The 13,060-nt window shown below is 40.5% G+C and overlaps 1 protein-coding gene across 1 annotated transcript in view; it reads left to right on the top strand.

Annotated features, from left to right (window-relative positions):
• The first annotated feature begins 216 nt into the window (after nt 1-216).
• PDZD8 (PDZ domain containing 8) overlaps nt 217-13,060 on the top strand; it is a 51,364-nt gene continuing 38,520 nt past the window's right edge. The window contains exon 1 of the mRNA XM_030276523.4: nt 217-1,236. Coding sequence (XP_030132383.4) covers nt 353-1,236 — 884 coding nt within the window. The 5' untranslated portion in view covers nt 217-352. The remainder of the gene's footprint in view (nt 1,237-13,060) is intronic.

The following is a 13,060-nucleotide window of genomic DNA, read 5'->3' as shown; positions in this document are numbered from 1 at the left end:
GAACGGCTCTCGGGCGCGCACGCCGCCCCTCACGGCCGCGGCCGACCCCTCCGCGCGCCGCCGCCCCGCCCCGCCCGCGCTGCTTCCCCCCTCCCCGCGCGCACGCGCCCGCCCGGCGCCGTGACGTAACCCGCCGTCCTGGCGAATCGGAGCGCGAGGAGGGCGAGGCCGGCGCCGCTGGTTGGCTGGCGCCGCCGCCCCGCCCCGCCCCGCGGCCGGCGGCGGGGGGGACCCGGATGAGGCGGCCCCTGGCGGCCGCGGCCGTTAAACGCCGGCGGGGCGCGGGCGCGACCCCCGCGATGGCGGCGGCGCGGTGAGGGCGGCGCGCCCGGGGCAGCGCGGAGGCCCGAGGATGCCGCTGCTGTACGTGATCCTGCTCTCGGCGCTGGCCGGCTGCTGCCTCACGCTCCTGCTCCAGCTCCTGATCGTCTACAGGAGGAAGCCCGAGCCCCCCGGGAAGGACGGAGCCTACGGCGGCATCGTCTACGCCCGCGTGGCGCCCGAGCACGGCCTCAGGGAATACCTGCAGGGCGCCGAGCTGGCCGGCGGCCCCGCGTCCGCCGAGCCAGCCCCCAGCCCGGCCCCGGCCTCCGCGCCCGCCGCCGCCCCGGGCCCCGAGCCCGGCCCCAGGCAGCAGCAGCAGCCGCCGGAGCCCCCTCCAGCCCCCTCCTCCCGCGAGGAGACGTGCCACTTCCTCAATGCCATCTTCCTCTTCCTCTTCAGGGAGCTCAGGGACACTGCCCTGGTCAGGGACTGGGTCATCAAGAAGATCAAGGTGGAGTTCGAGGAGCTGCTCCAGGCCAAGATGACGGGGAAGGTGCTGGAGGGGCTGAGCCTCAGGGAGGTCTCTCTCGGCGATGTGCTGCCTGTCTTCAAGTCCGTGAAGCTCATCCGGCCGGTGGCCTGCAATGAGGACGGCTGTCCCGAGGAGCTGGCCTTTGAGGTAGACCTGGAATACAATGGTGGCTTCCACCTGGCCATCGATGCCGACCTGGTGTTCGGCAAGTCAGCCTACCTGTTCGTGAAGATCTCCCGGGTGATGGGCAGGCTGAAGCTGGTCTTCACCCGCCTGCCCTTCACACACTGGTCCTTCTCCTTTATGGACGACCCCGTGATACTCTTTGAGGTGAGGTCTCAGTTTGAAGGGAGGCCCATGCCCCAGCTCACTTCCATCATAGTGAACCAGTTCAAGAAAGTAATTAAGCGCAAGCACACCTTACCCAATTATAAAATCAGGTGAGTTGTCCTGTGTCCTCAGCGTTACTTTGGGTGGTGTGCAGCAGAATTGCTGTTTTGCTCTTAATGGGTATTTAGCGCGTAATATTGCTTGTCTGTTGGCAGGAGCTTTCCTGAAAGGAAGGATCGTTTTCCATTTGTAACAGGTGAAGAAGCCATTGCGCAGTGAGGTTGTTACCCTCATCTGGGTATAACTAAGTGGCAGAATTAATACGTATGAAAAGTTTGGGGATCTTGTCAGGTGTGTGACAATAAGACCACGATGTCCCTCTTTGGAAGAGGCGGGAGGATGGCTCCATGGAGAGTTTGTGCGTTTGGGGTGTCCTCCCTGAGCTTCTGCTGCTGGTGAGCCGCCAGGGCAAGACTTGTGGCTGTTGCTTACCTCTAGAGGTGAGATGATTGTTACTTAATATAAGAAAGGGTAGAGTTCACTGTCTGGGGAATATTTTTGAGATCCAGCGATACAGGCAGTCTGCTTCTTTTCTAGTCTGCTTAATTCCCTCAGTAATTTTGGGGGAAGTCTGAAAGTTGATAAGAGAACTGTCACTACTGCTGTGGTAGCTAAAACTTTGAAGGACCTTCTGTTTTTTTTTTGTTTTTTTTTGTTGTTGTTGTTTTAGGTTTTTTTGGTTTTGTTTTTCATTATAATATGTTTTCTTATACAAATGCACACACTGCAGCACAGACTGCATTATATAGTGAATATAATGAAATGTGCACTGGTACTTCTGTAGCAGAAGTGACAAGAGACATATTTGCTTGGTTTCTATCCTCTGATATTGATACTTAATGCCTTGCCACTGCTCAGGGTACTGTCTTTCCTTTCTGTTGTGTCTTACCTCTCTTAGGGTACCACATTTCCTTTCTCTTTTGTTTGTTCTTTTTGGGGTTTTTTTATGTATTAAGGATTTTAGGTTTGTTTACAACATTCTTCTGCAATAGGCTTTTTCCTTGAAATTAATGAGAGATGACTAACTGAAAATGCCTGTTTGAATTTTGAAGTGTAATTAACTTTGTAGTGGTGTAATTTTTGAAGACTTTTCAGCTGGTTCCCCTGCAATTGAATTTATAAGTGCTCTCATGCAAGTGGATTTTAAAAATATCCAAGATTTGGATAGCTCTGACGGGACAATAAGTAGTTTTTTTGAGTAATGTAGTGGTTCTTTCAAGTTTTGAGGTACTGAACTGCTCTCCAAAAGAGAGCAATCCCTGAACAGCAGGGAAGCTGTCACAGCAGGTTTGATTCCATTCTCTTACTGTTTTGGAAAGTGTGAAGCTGTAAAGTGGAGAGGAGCCTGAAGGAGAGGTTGGGATGGCACAGTCGTGGTGCACAGTCAGCACTCTGAGCACACCTAGAAAGAACAAGTGAACTTTGCCCTCCTAGACAAGTTTTGGGGTTTCCTGTACAACCTGTGATGGATTATGTGCTCCTCCCCTCCAGCAGATGAAGACAGACATCTTCACTTTGTCTCTGAGAGATGCACATGGACAGTGGGGTGTTCTCATCATTTAGTTGGAGATAGTCAATTTTCCAGGTGTTCCTCAAACTTTCTGCCTCCATAAAGAATGAATAAGGCATGTGTGAGGAACTGGAAGGGCAAATAAGGTAAGAAGCAGAGTGAAACAGAAATGAGAAGTGTGATGCTAGAAGGTAACTGACACTAAGAATGATATATGATGCATAAATAATTATAAAACTAAGAAGAATTAAAAGTTAACTTAAAATGTTCTCTGTGGTTAAAGGAGTTGGGAATCCATGAATGCTCCAGAGGAAAATGCAGTATCATAGCTGATTTTCCCACTAGATAGTGGGCTGGTAGCCCACTGTGCTCAGTGAAAGTGTCCAACTCTGCTGTGGTGCTTTTGTCCTTTGCATTTTATGCCACGTCCTGAATGTGTCATTCCCACCCCCCATGTTGTGAAGGGGACACTGAGGCAGGACACAGCTCAATGCACATTAGTGGAATTGTCCTGAGGAAGGAAGGTTGGCTCATTGGTGTCCCAACTGTCCATAACATGGCATTTACAGCTTCAGGTGGGAACCTTGAGCTGTCCACAGGGGCCCAAGGTTTTGTGGGACACAGACTAAAACTACAAATCCTTCCCCAGCGTGTCCAAGCTGAGTTTAGGCAGGTGAATCCCCAAACTTGATAACAGCTGAACAGTAACAGTACACTCTTAGGTGATGGCAGAACTGAGAGTGCAGGTGTTACTAAAAGCTGGTTTGGAAAACCAAGTCCCTTGCTGATAAGAGGCAGAATTGTAAATTTACATTGGATTTGGGATTATAGTATGCTAATGTATTTTTTAGTAAAGAATATCTAGGAGAAGGGATTTTCACAACTGCTTAATAACCTCTTACTTAAAGTTTCTTTGCTTAAAAGTTTCTCATCTCCATGGAATGTGATTATTCTCTCCCAGTTTTTTTCCTATTGCCTAAATGTGCTTAAGTACGTAGTATTTGCTTCCATGTGTAGTTCAAAACCTTTTTGACGTCGCCCTACTCTTGCTCATGTAACTTTGTAAATAAAACTTTGAATAACAGTGATTGCAGCTTTGTAAACAAAAGTACTTGCAGTGTGGGGAATTCTCTCTTCGCCTGGTTAAAAGGGGCACTTTGCTACTCTGTTGGCTTCCACATTGAAGCCCACAGAAGAGTTTCATCTTGTTTCAAGGTGTTAGTGTTTGAAAGGATGCCATTTTCCTTGTGTTTTGTATTAGGCGACTTCTAGAGGTTATTACTCGGTGATGAATGGCATATGAAGAGAACTTTTACCTGTAGTTGATTTTGAACAACCTATAACTAAGTTTGTGTTGCAGATCCTGGCCTCCTCTGTTATTCACTTACAAGACACTGTATTTAAAAAATGTATATTCATATGTGCACTCTCTGTTGCTATAGCCAAATTACTACACAAGTACTTTTTATTCTTACCAGTTAGGTACAAAATTTATGCAGCACAGCAGTGATGAGTAAGATCATATTTTGTATGATCCATTTCTACAGACTTTGTGTGATCTGCATAACTGTACCTTGAAAGTAGGAAAAGGCATTTTGCATTCCTGCTGCACTCCTAAGAGTCTGTAGGGAAAGGCGGTGTAGCCTAGTAAGTGCATATAAAGTTTGTCTAGAATTTTATACACATTTTTCTCCATAAAAGCAATTGTCTACTAATTGAAAAAGAAGGATTGTGCTTTATGTCTAAACTAATAAGTAGTAATTTGTGTTTTATTCTAGTAGCATGTAATCACTTTTCTCTGTCTCTTTAATAAATGTGTTTGTGTCTGTGTTTGGCAAAACACCCTATTTTGTAGCTGCTGTGCCATTGAATGGGAATTGCTGTCTTGTGTGGTAGAATTTGAGGAAATCCCTGGATGTAAGGCTGTTTGTAAAATCTAGTGAATGTAGGCTGGGTTTTTCTGGTCATAATTGATAAAGGATTTATGCAATTGTGTTGATAATAGCAAAAGTTAATTTTTTGTATCTAATGTAAATGTATTTGTTGCTTTATAATAGAAATGCAAACAGCTTTTCTGCAAACATTGGTATGTCAGAGCAGTGTCTTGTTCAGATGTGGGAAAGACCTAATACAACCTTGTTTTTATATAGGTTTCTTTTAATAGACCAGGGCAGTGAATGCTATCAGCACAAAGTGGAGTTTATTTTGTGACACGAGTCCAGCCTTTGGTTTTTCATTATATGCACTCAAACAGTTCTTTAATGCTACAGACACTGTTCATGTTGGTTTTAACTTTATCATGTCCTTTTAACAGTGGCTATTAAAGTGGTTAATAGGATTTAGGGGCACAGAGTAAGGACTATTTCAGGTGTCTGTCTCCTTGCTTGATGGTGCTGTTGCAGTAGTGATGGGCTCATCTGTGTTAGTTCTTAATGAGCTCTACCTTGCTCATTAACCTTTTATTAAGTTGCTGATGGTGACAGCCTTGCTGTGCCCCTGCTCACCTCAGGCTTATCAGTACACTGATTATGCTGTGTCCAGCATGTTCTTAATAGTTGGGTGTGTATTTTTGCTCTTTTGCACAGCTCTTGATCTTGCTTTTAGCTTTTGGAGAGGTTTGGGGTTTGGGTTCCTTCTAGGCAATAAAAATACACTTTGCCATAATGAAGATACAAAGTGTATATGTAAAGTCCTTCTGCCAGAATTAACTTCCTGGTGTTTCTTAAGCAATGATGTAAAAAGCCTGACAGGTGCCTTTTTTTTTTTTTTTTTTTTCTTAAATTAAACACCTCACAAGTTCATCCAATCAGATTCTAAACAAACCAGGTGTTGCTTAAGCAGTGGGTCAGTTCTGTATATCTTAGGAACACTTTGTTTCTTGATTTGTTACATTTAAAAACCCAACTATTTTGTATTGATGCTAGTCTGCTTTGAGAAATGCTGTTTGCTTTATTTTAACACATGTTACCACAGAGGGGAATAACATTCTTTTCTTTGTAAGTATTCTCACAAAGCATTGCTTCTACCATTTCTGTATTGGGTGTTTAGATGACCTCCTCTGGCTGCTTCCAACATTAATTATCCTTAGAACTGATCATTTGCAATATATTTAGTCATGTTAAATAGTTTTATGCTTTATTTGGAAGCTGGAGCTATACTATATTTCTCTGGGAAGAACAATTAAACAAGCCTATTTTGATTTACTATTATAGAATGCATTTTGAGAGTTACATAGTAGCTTCTTATTTTTGGCAAAACTTAAGCCTAGAAGTAATGTAAATAGCTATTGATTTGAAATATGTTTTACAATAGAAATTACTTCATAATGAGGAAATTGAGGTATTGGAAAAAGAATAAAATTTTAAATAGCATGTATTATTCATACGATGAGGCAGGAGTACCAGAAATAACCAGATTTTGGGACTGTGATCATGTCTTTTCTTCAGAGACCTTTCTCTGTAGCTGTTGCAAAGGGAGGATTTTTCTTTTTGAGTGGATTTCTACAGTAGTTGATAGGAATCTCTCACTAGTTAAATCTGTAAGACACTCCTGTTTGAAGTTCTCATTTCTACTGGTAGGAAAGATGGGTGGTTTGTTTGTTGGTGCTATTTATTGGATTTTTTAATGGCATGCCTATTTTAGCTACAAAAATTATCTACTCTACAAAAGTATTAAAAAAACCCTCCAGGATCTGAGTCCTTTTCTGCTCTGCAAAAATTGATGGTAAAGCAGCACTGTGATTCTCAAGCTGTCCCAGAGATACTGCCCTGAATGATGCCAGCACAGACTGTTTTGCTCATAGCAAAGTGGTGATAATTTCACTCAGTAGATCTGTCTGTAGTCAGTAGTTCCATGCTTGGAAGATTATCTTAATAGTGCACAAGCAGTTTTGCTTTGTCTTACAGGAATTGGATAAATGGGTCTGTAGGCAACCTGATACAGAAAGAGCACAACCAAACCTCAGAACAGCAAATATTTTCTTTTTTTTTTTTCCAAGGGTGCTACATGTAGAAGGAAGATTTTGGTAGTGCAGAGTTTTTTACTGTTTTTTTTTTTTGGGAGCGCTCCATCTCAGGCATACGTTATTTCTGGAGGGTCACTAAGTACAAGTTTCTTCAGATTGTATCAAATTATATGGTACAATGGCTGTGTGTATGTATTATGTAGCTAGCAAGTTCAAATCCATTGGTTCTAAGGGTTTTGAAACATTTTTAGTCATCTTCCCCAGCTCCAGCACTTCATGAGTTTTCACACTGGAAAGATTGAATTCTGAAAGAATGCCAGTTTGAAACTTGTTCATAGTAAAGTCAGAAGTAATGAGTGACCAGCTACATACCAGACATTTCCCAGCATACAGGTGGCATTCTTTTCAGCTTAAGAGTGAGCCTTTTTCTGTGGTTAGTCAACAAATTTTGTATTTTCCATTTTCTCCTACAAAGGTGAGGAACTAACACATCACTGACTTGAGATGGATTAGTGAAAAAATTGGGAGACAGAAAGAAAATCTCAGTTGGAGGGAGTGATGGATGAAGATACAGGATAAGGGAATACATTTTGGTCATTAGTATCTGCCTCTGCTGCAGATAGAAATCAAATAGGCATAATTGGTCTGACATGAAAATAGGACCTCCTTCAACTTTTCTTCCTTGCACCAGTATATAAAATACTGTACAGTAATACTGTAAAGAAAATTACCTGGTTTAATCCTTTGCTGGTTTGTATTAGAAGTTACTTGATCTTGGTTCTGCAGTGAACTTTCATGTGGATAAAGAGTTTGACAAGTCTGCTAAGATTTATTTAGTACTTGATGGTGTTTTGCATGTACAGCATTGAGACCACATTTCTGTTCATCTGGACCCTGACCTTGAACTGATTGTGCTACTCAGTGAACACAAATATGGATCTTTTTATTCAGTTGTCCTAATTTATGTTGCTTTCAATGCATTTAAATAAATATGAAATAAGCAATAGTAGTGTTATTTTTTAAGGGTAACTTTTTTCAAAAGGTAGGTCATATAGGAGTTAATCACTTTACTGAACTGTAGGCACCTAAGAAGTGTGTGGATTCTAAGAAATGTGTGGATTTGGTTCTGAGCCTGTCTGCTGGAGAAGGGAGGTGTGTTCAGGCTCTGGAATTGGGCTATTCTGAACCACCTCCTCCAGGCTGTATTATGATTTTTAGACTCTGTGATAGATAGTATGGTTTATGTTCCCCACTTGTCACATGAAACTGAACACTGGGTTTTCCTGAAGGAGATTAATTCAAGGAAAAGGACACAGAATTTATCTGTGAAGATATGTAGCTAATACAGCTCTCAGTAAAAATGTAGGAGGTTTTTTTTGTCAAACATATTTATATGCATTAAATGCATGACAAAGTTAATCCTTTATTGTCAAATGGCACTTGATCAGAAACTCTTGATCAGAACTCTTAAAAGCAGCCTGGATAAGGACAGTGGGTTTTAGTGGGGTAGGGCAGTGCAGTGCTGGTGAAATCAGCCTCAAGCTGCTGGATTCACTATTGCAGCTGCTCCTTTCCTGTTCTGGCTTTCTGTGGGAAACTGCTTATTCTGCATTCCTGCAGGGATGACCCAAAGTCACCCAATATGCTCCTGTGTTTGCAGTTCATGTTCACGCTTGTTTGAACATTTGGGTGTTCTTGATATTATTTTTTTCTTTAGAGTAGAGTAAAAGACTTTAAATGCAACACTTCTAGACTTCATAAGCTTTATTTTCTAAACTGAGTATGAAGAGAAATTAGCAACCCACATAGGTAGGTTACATTTAATAGATAATTTGTGTCACCCCACTCTGTTAAAGTCCCTGCCCTCTCCATTAAAGCTGCTTCATGAGGAATTCTGCTACAACAATGCAGTTCACACATTTTTGAAGGCCTCACAGATGTCATAACGCTCCATCTGAAATAGTGTATTACAGTGATTAGCTAGTGATAGCTAATCGGACTGTTACACACACTCAAAGGCAGTAATTAATTGCCAGATATGACTAGCATAAAATTAAATTAGGATAATCATTTGGGAATTAATTTTTTGGTAGTTTTTTGTTGCTCTGGCTGAAAAACCTATAGGTACACTTTGAGATGTAAATTCAAACCCATTATTTCTTACTTTCTGTCTTTTAAAAATTATCAGATGATAACTAATGGAAATCATAACACTTACTTTGTTCCTGACTTTCTTTACTGAGACCTAATGCTAAGCAGGATATTTTTCTGCATCTGTGTCAATGGCAACATAGTTATGAAAAATGCTCACTTAGAAGTAAATGTGTACAAATATTAAAATATACTTTTGTAGTGGCATTAAGTACAAGATTATGTGGTGTTTGCCAGTAAAATGAAGATAGTAATACTGGTAGTAACTACTACCACATATGTAAAATGCTTTAAATTGTACTTAAACCTGTGAAAAATATCCTGTCACACAGGTTTTGTATGCAGTATCTTAAAGGAAACCCACTGAGTAGTAAAAATTAAAATGCACGTTTTAATGAATGTCACTTGTGTAGTAAATGGTTTAAACCATTATTAAACCATTATTCCTGTTTGCCTGAGCTGAAATAGGAAGAGTAAAAATGGAAGATCCCAGTCTGGTGGTGGCATGGCACCGGGCTTGCTGGTGGTGTTTGGATCACCTCTGAAGGAGCTGGCTTGGTGAATAGTTCCTAAATAATTTGCATGGGGAAATTACTCCAGAAACTTCAACAGTTTTGTGGGGTTTTTTTTGTTTGTTTGTTTGTTTTTTCTTTTAAGAATAACTGCATACTTGCTAACAAAATTTGGTTCAATATGTTAGAAGAAACAAAACAAGCCTAATGTTTCCAAGCAAAGAGCCCAGTGAATTGCAAAGGGAGGTGGGGTGGGAACAGCAGTATTAGGCAGCAGTTTTGTTCTAAAACAATTCTGCAAAAACTCAGATGGTTTTTTCTTTTCCTCTGTGCCTCTGAATGAAGGGCAAATTAGCGAAAGTATCCAAATTCATAATTTGAGCAGCTGCTTCTATTAAATGTAATCACAAGTCTTAAGTGAAACGTGCCATGAGTGATGCAGGATTTGGACAGTGCAGGAATCCTTCCTGTTAATTAACCTCACAAACCCTTCCTGTGTTTGATTGTCATCAGTGGTGCCACAGGTCATGTTCAGACTGAGCTTCTGTGTTACCTGATCCTGTTTACAGTGTGGGTCTATTAATAAAATGCTGTGACTTGCCTGCGGTGTCACCTTTGCTTGGGGGACAGCTGGCATGGCCATGGGGTGTCCCTGGGTCCAACTGTGCCCTCCCCACCACTGCAGCCCTTGAGTTCTCTGCAAACCAGGCCTATAATGACTGCTGCTCACAGCTCCAGGGTGAGCTGGCAGTCACCTCAGCTTTGAAAATGCCACTGCTAAGCCTGGGCTTCCAGGCTGTGAATTGGAGCATCTTCTGTCTTGTCAGAAGTGACTTGATAAATGTAGATTGAGGAGAAGCTTACACAGTTTTAGCAATTTTAAAGCTATCTGGAGGAGTGAGGATAAACCTTGGGAAGCTCTCTTACCTAGAATTCACAGCAGATACAAATAGTTTTTCACTTTTGGTTTACAGCTGCTGGTGACTGGTTTCAGCAGTGAGACAGTTGTTTTCTGTCTAAGCAGCCTAAGAGATGTCACTATATTTCATGTGGATATAGGCTAGGGTTTAAAGCAGAGGATTAAAACTCTTCAGTTCAATGAGTGAGTTGTGTTCAGAGCTTAGACTTCTCATAGAACATCCTTATAGAACATCAACTTTTTGCTCTAACCACGACTGCAGACAGGTGACCAACCTCTAATCCAGCTGGCTGAAGGTAGAATTTTGGGGTGGCTTGGGTTTTATTTGCTTTTTTTGTATGTGTGCTTTTTAATTTTTGTGGGTTTTTTTTTTCCTGCTGCTATTTTCCTGGAATGCCTAAAAGCTGGTTGCTAAACCCACACCTACTTCTCTTTCAGCTCTATGTGAACATTCTATATTCTATAAGTACATTCTGTATTTTCTGTCCCATTTGGAGCAAAGCCACAACAATTCAGGCTTTTTGGTTAGACAGGGAAATTTTGTCTTTATCCTGTCTGAATTACAGCTGGGTTTTCATCCCATAATTTGAATCAACAGAACCTGAAAACATAGGGATCAAACAGACATTGACTACATTGAGTTAACAAAGCTGTGTCAGTATTTTTGGAATTTAGAATTTGGGAAGCTAGTGTTCCTGAAATGCAAAAAAGTATGCAAGTGGTCAAGTTGATCTGCTTTGTGCTGATAAGAAAGAAGTTTTGATAAGATTTTTTACCTGTGGCTATTCTAATACAAGCAGTAAACCATATCATTAAGACTGTCCATGTTGTATTTGCAATTTCTGTCATGTAAGCAGGAAGAAATCTGATCTTTTTTGAAGAAGTTGCTAGACTGTTTGCATTTATTATTTTATTTGTTCTTGTGGAAGTCAGGAACAAATTGATGTTTGAGAAATGTCTTGTCCCAAATGTATGAGTCAAGATATACCTCAGATTTACTAAGAAGAAAGAAGACTATTTTAAGAACCTGGAAAAGTGTGAAACTTCTTTGAAGAAAAAAAAAAGACTAGTAAAATCATTGCCTTTTTTTTTTTCTCCTTTTGAGGTCATGGTTTAAAAAAAAAGGGGGGACTGTTCATATATTGAGACCACGTGTGTTTGAGCCTCCTACATGTGTGTGGCAGAATATCCTGTAAGACAGTGGGTGGATTACTAGATCTGATTTGTAGTTTGCCATAAAACTTCCTAGAAAATAAACACCATCTTATTGCAATGGTTTTTTCAGTCCCCGAGTGTGAATACTGATACATTTCAGCAGCATTATTCCTTGAGAAATTAGTGGAAGCTGGAGAATTGTTTTAGTAAAATCTATAACAGTCTGTAGAGAAACCAGTACTGCTACTATTTTTTTGTTCAAAATAAGGATAAACCTCATTTTTATATCTTCAGTGTGAAGAATCACATAAGCTGTTTACATTATAACATCTGACAAGTGCAAATGTTAGCTGATAAGAACTTTAAAATCTTACTAAGGTGATCATGTCTTTTTAGGAGTAGATTGTAATATTTTAGAATTTTTGTAGAAGTAAAGCTTCATCTTAAATTACATGCAGTGTAAGAATATATGACTTCTTTATATTTTAAAATATCTGATCTCAATCCCTCTTTGAAATTTACATGCTTTAGTTGTGTTTCTGTGACTCAGGTGAAAAGCACAATCTAAAAATGACTCAAGTCTGTTGTGTAGTTAGTTGAACCTTTTGATTAGTCCCCAAACTGAAAATAAATCCAGCAGTTATTCTTTCAACAGTATTTTAGATACAAGAATCTTCACATACAGTAGCACTTGCAAAATTGAAATCTTCTAAACACAGTCTCTCTTTAGATTGTGATAGAAGTTTGCTTAACATTCTGGATGAAAACTAAGGCTTGCAATGCATTCAAAGTAGCTTTACGGGGAAGATGCTTGCATTTTTGGTTGATTGATTCTTCTGAGGTTTAAAATCCTTTTGCTCTGTATTAAAATTCAAATGTTCAGTTAATATAACTTAAAAATTCCCAAACCTGAAAAAGTTTTATCTTCCTATCAATAGAGCAGTGCTGGGATTCACATCATGCAAGTGTTTAATGTGGTCTTAAACTGATACTTAATAATTTTAAACACTGTTTTAGATACCAAACTTCTTTTATAAAGCCAGAGAATAATTTAAAACTTTTCCTGAAACTTATTCTAGAAAAATAGTCTCACTTCTTAGCAAAAGCTCTACAAAATCCCACCTCCTCCTGCACTTAGAAATGATCCTGTAAGACTTTCTACTTCTCCAAATAGGAGATGAAATACTGAGAGCTTTTGAATTTTTTTTCTGGCTCTGTTTAGCTCTGAACAATTGGGTTTTTTAACCATGATTCTGGATAGTCTTAACTGATGCAATGAGCAGACACAGACGCATATGGTTATCATACCTGATTTTTTTTTAGTTCTCAATAAATTTCCTCATACAACTAAAAATATCACTAAGTAGGTACTGAGGCAAGCAGTTCATTTGGGGATTAGGTTAATTAAACTAAGGTATAAAAGACCTTCTGTCCTCTTTTCTGTTAAAAGTTGACTAAAGGACCACACAACAATCATCACAGAATAGTGAATTTAAATTAAAGGGAATGTAGGTCAGACATCTTTAAAATTAAATCACCAAATCCAGACTTGTTCCAAGTAGATGAGTTCTGCCTCCCTGAACTGCCAGCTGGAAGGGAGAATTCTCCCATTCCGGGACTGAAAGCACTCAGAATGAAGGGAAGGAGCTTGATGTGCTTGGGG

This window comes from Taeniopygia guttata, chromosome 6 (assembly GCF_048771995.1).
Source record: "Taeniopygia guttata chromosome 6, bTaeGut7.mat, whole genome shotgun sequence".
NCBI lineage: Eukaryota > Metazoa > Chordata > Aves > Passeriformes > Estrildidae > Taeniopygia > Taeniopygia guttata.
Note: the sequence above shows the minus strand (reverse complement) of the source record. Positions and strands in the feature narration are given on the sequence as shown.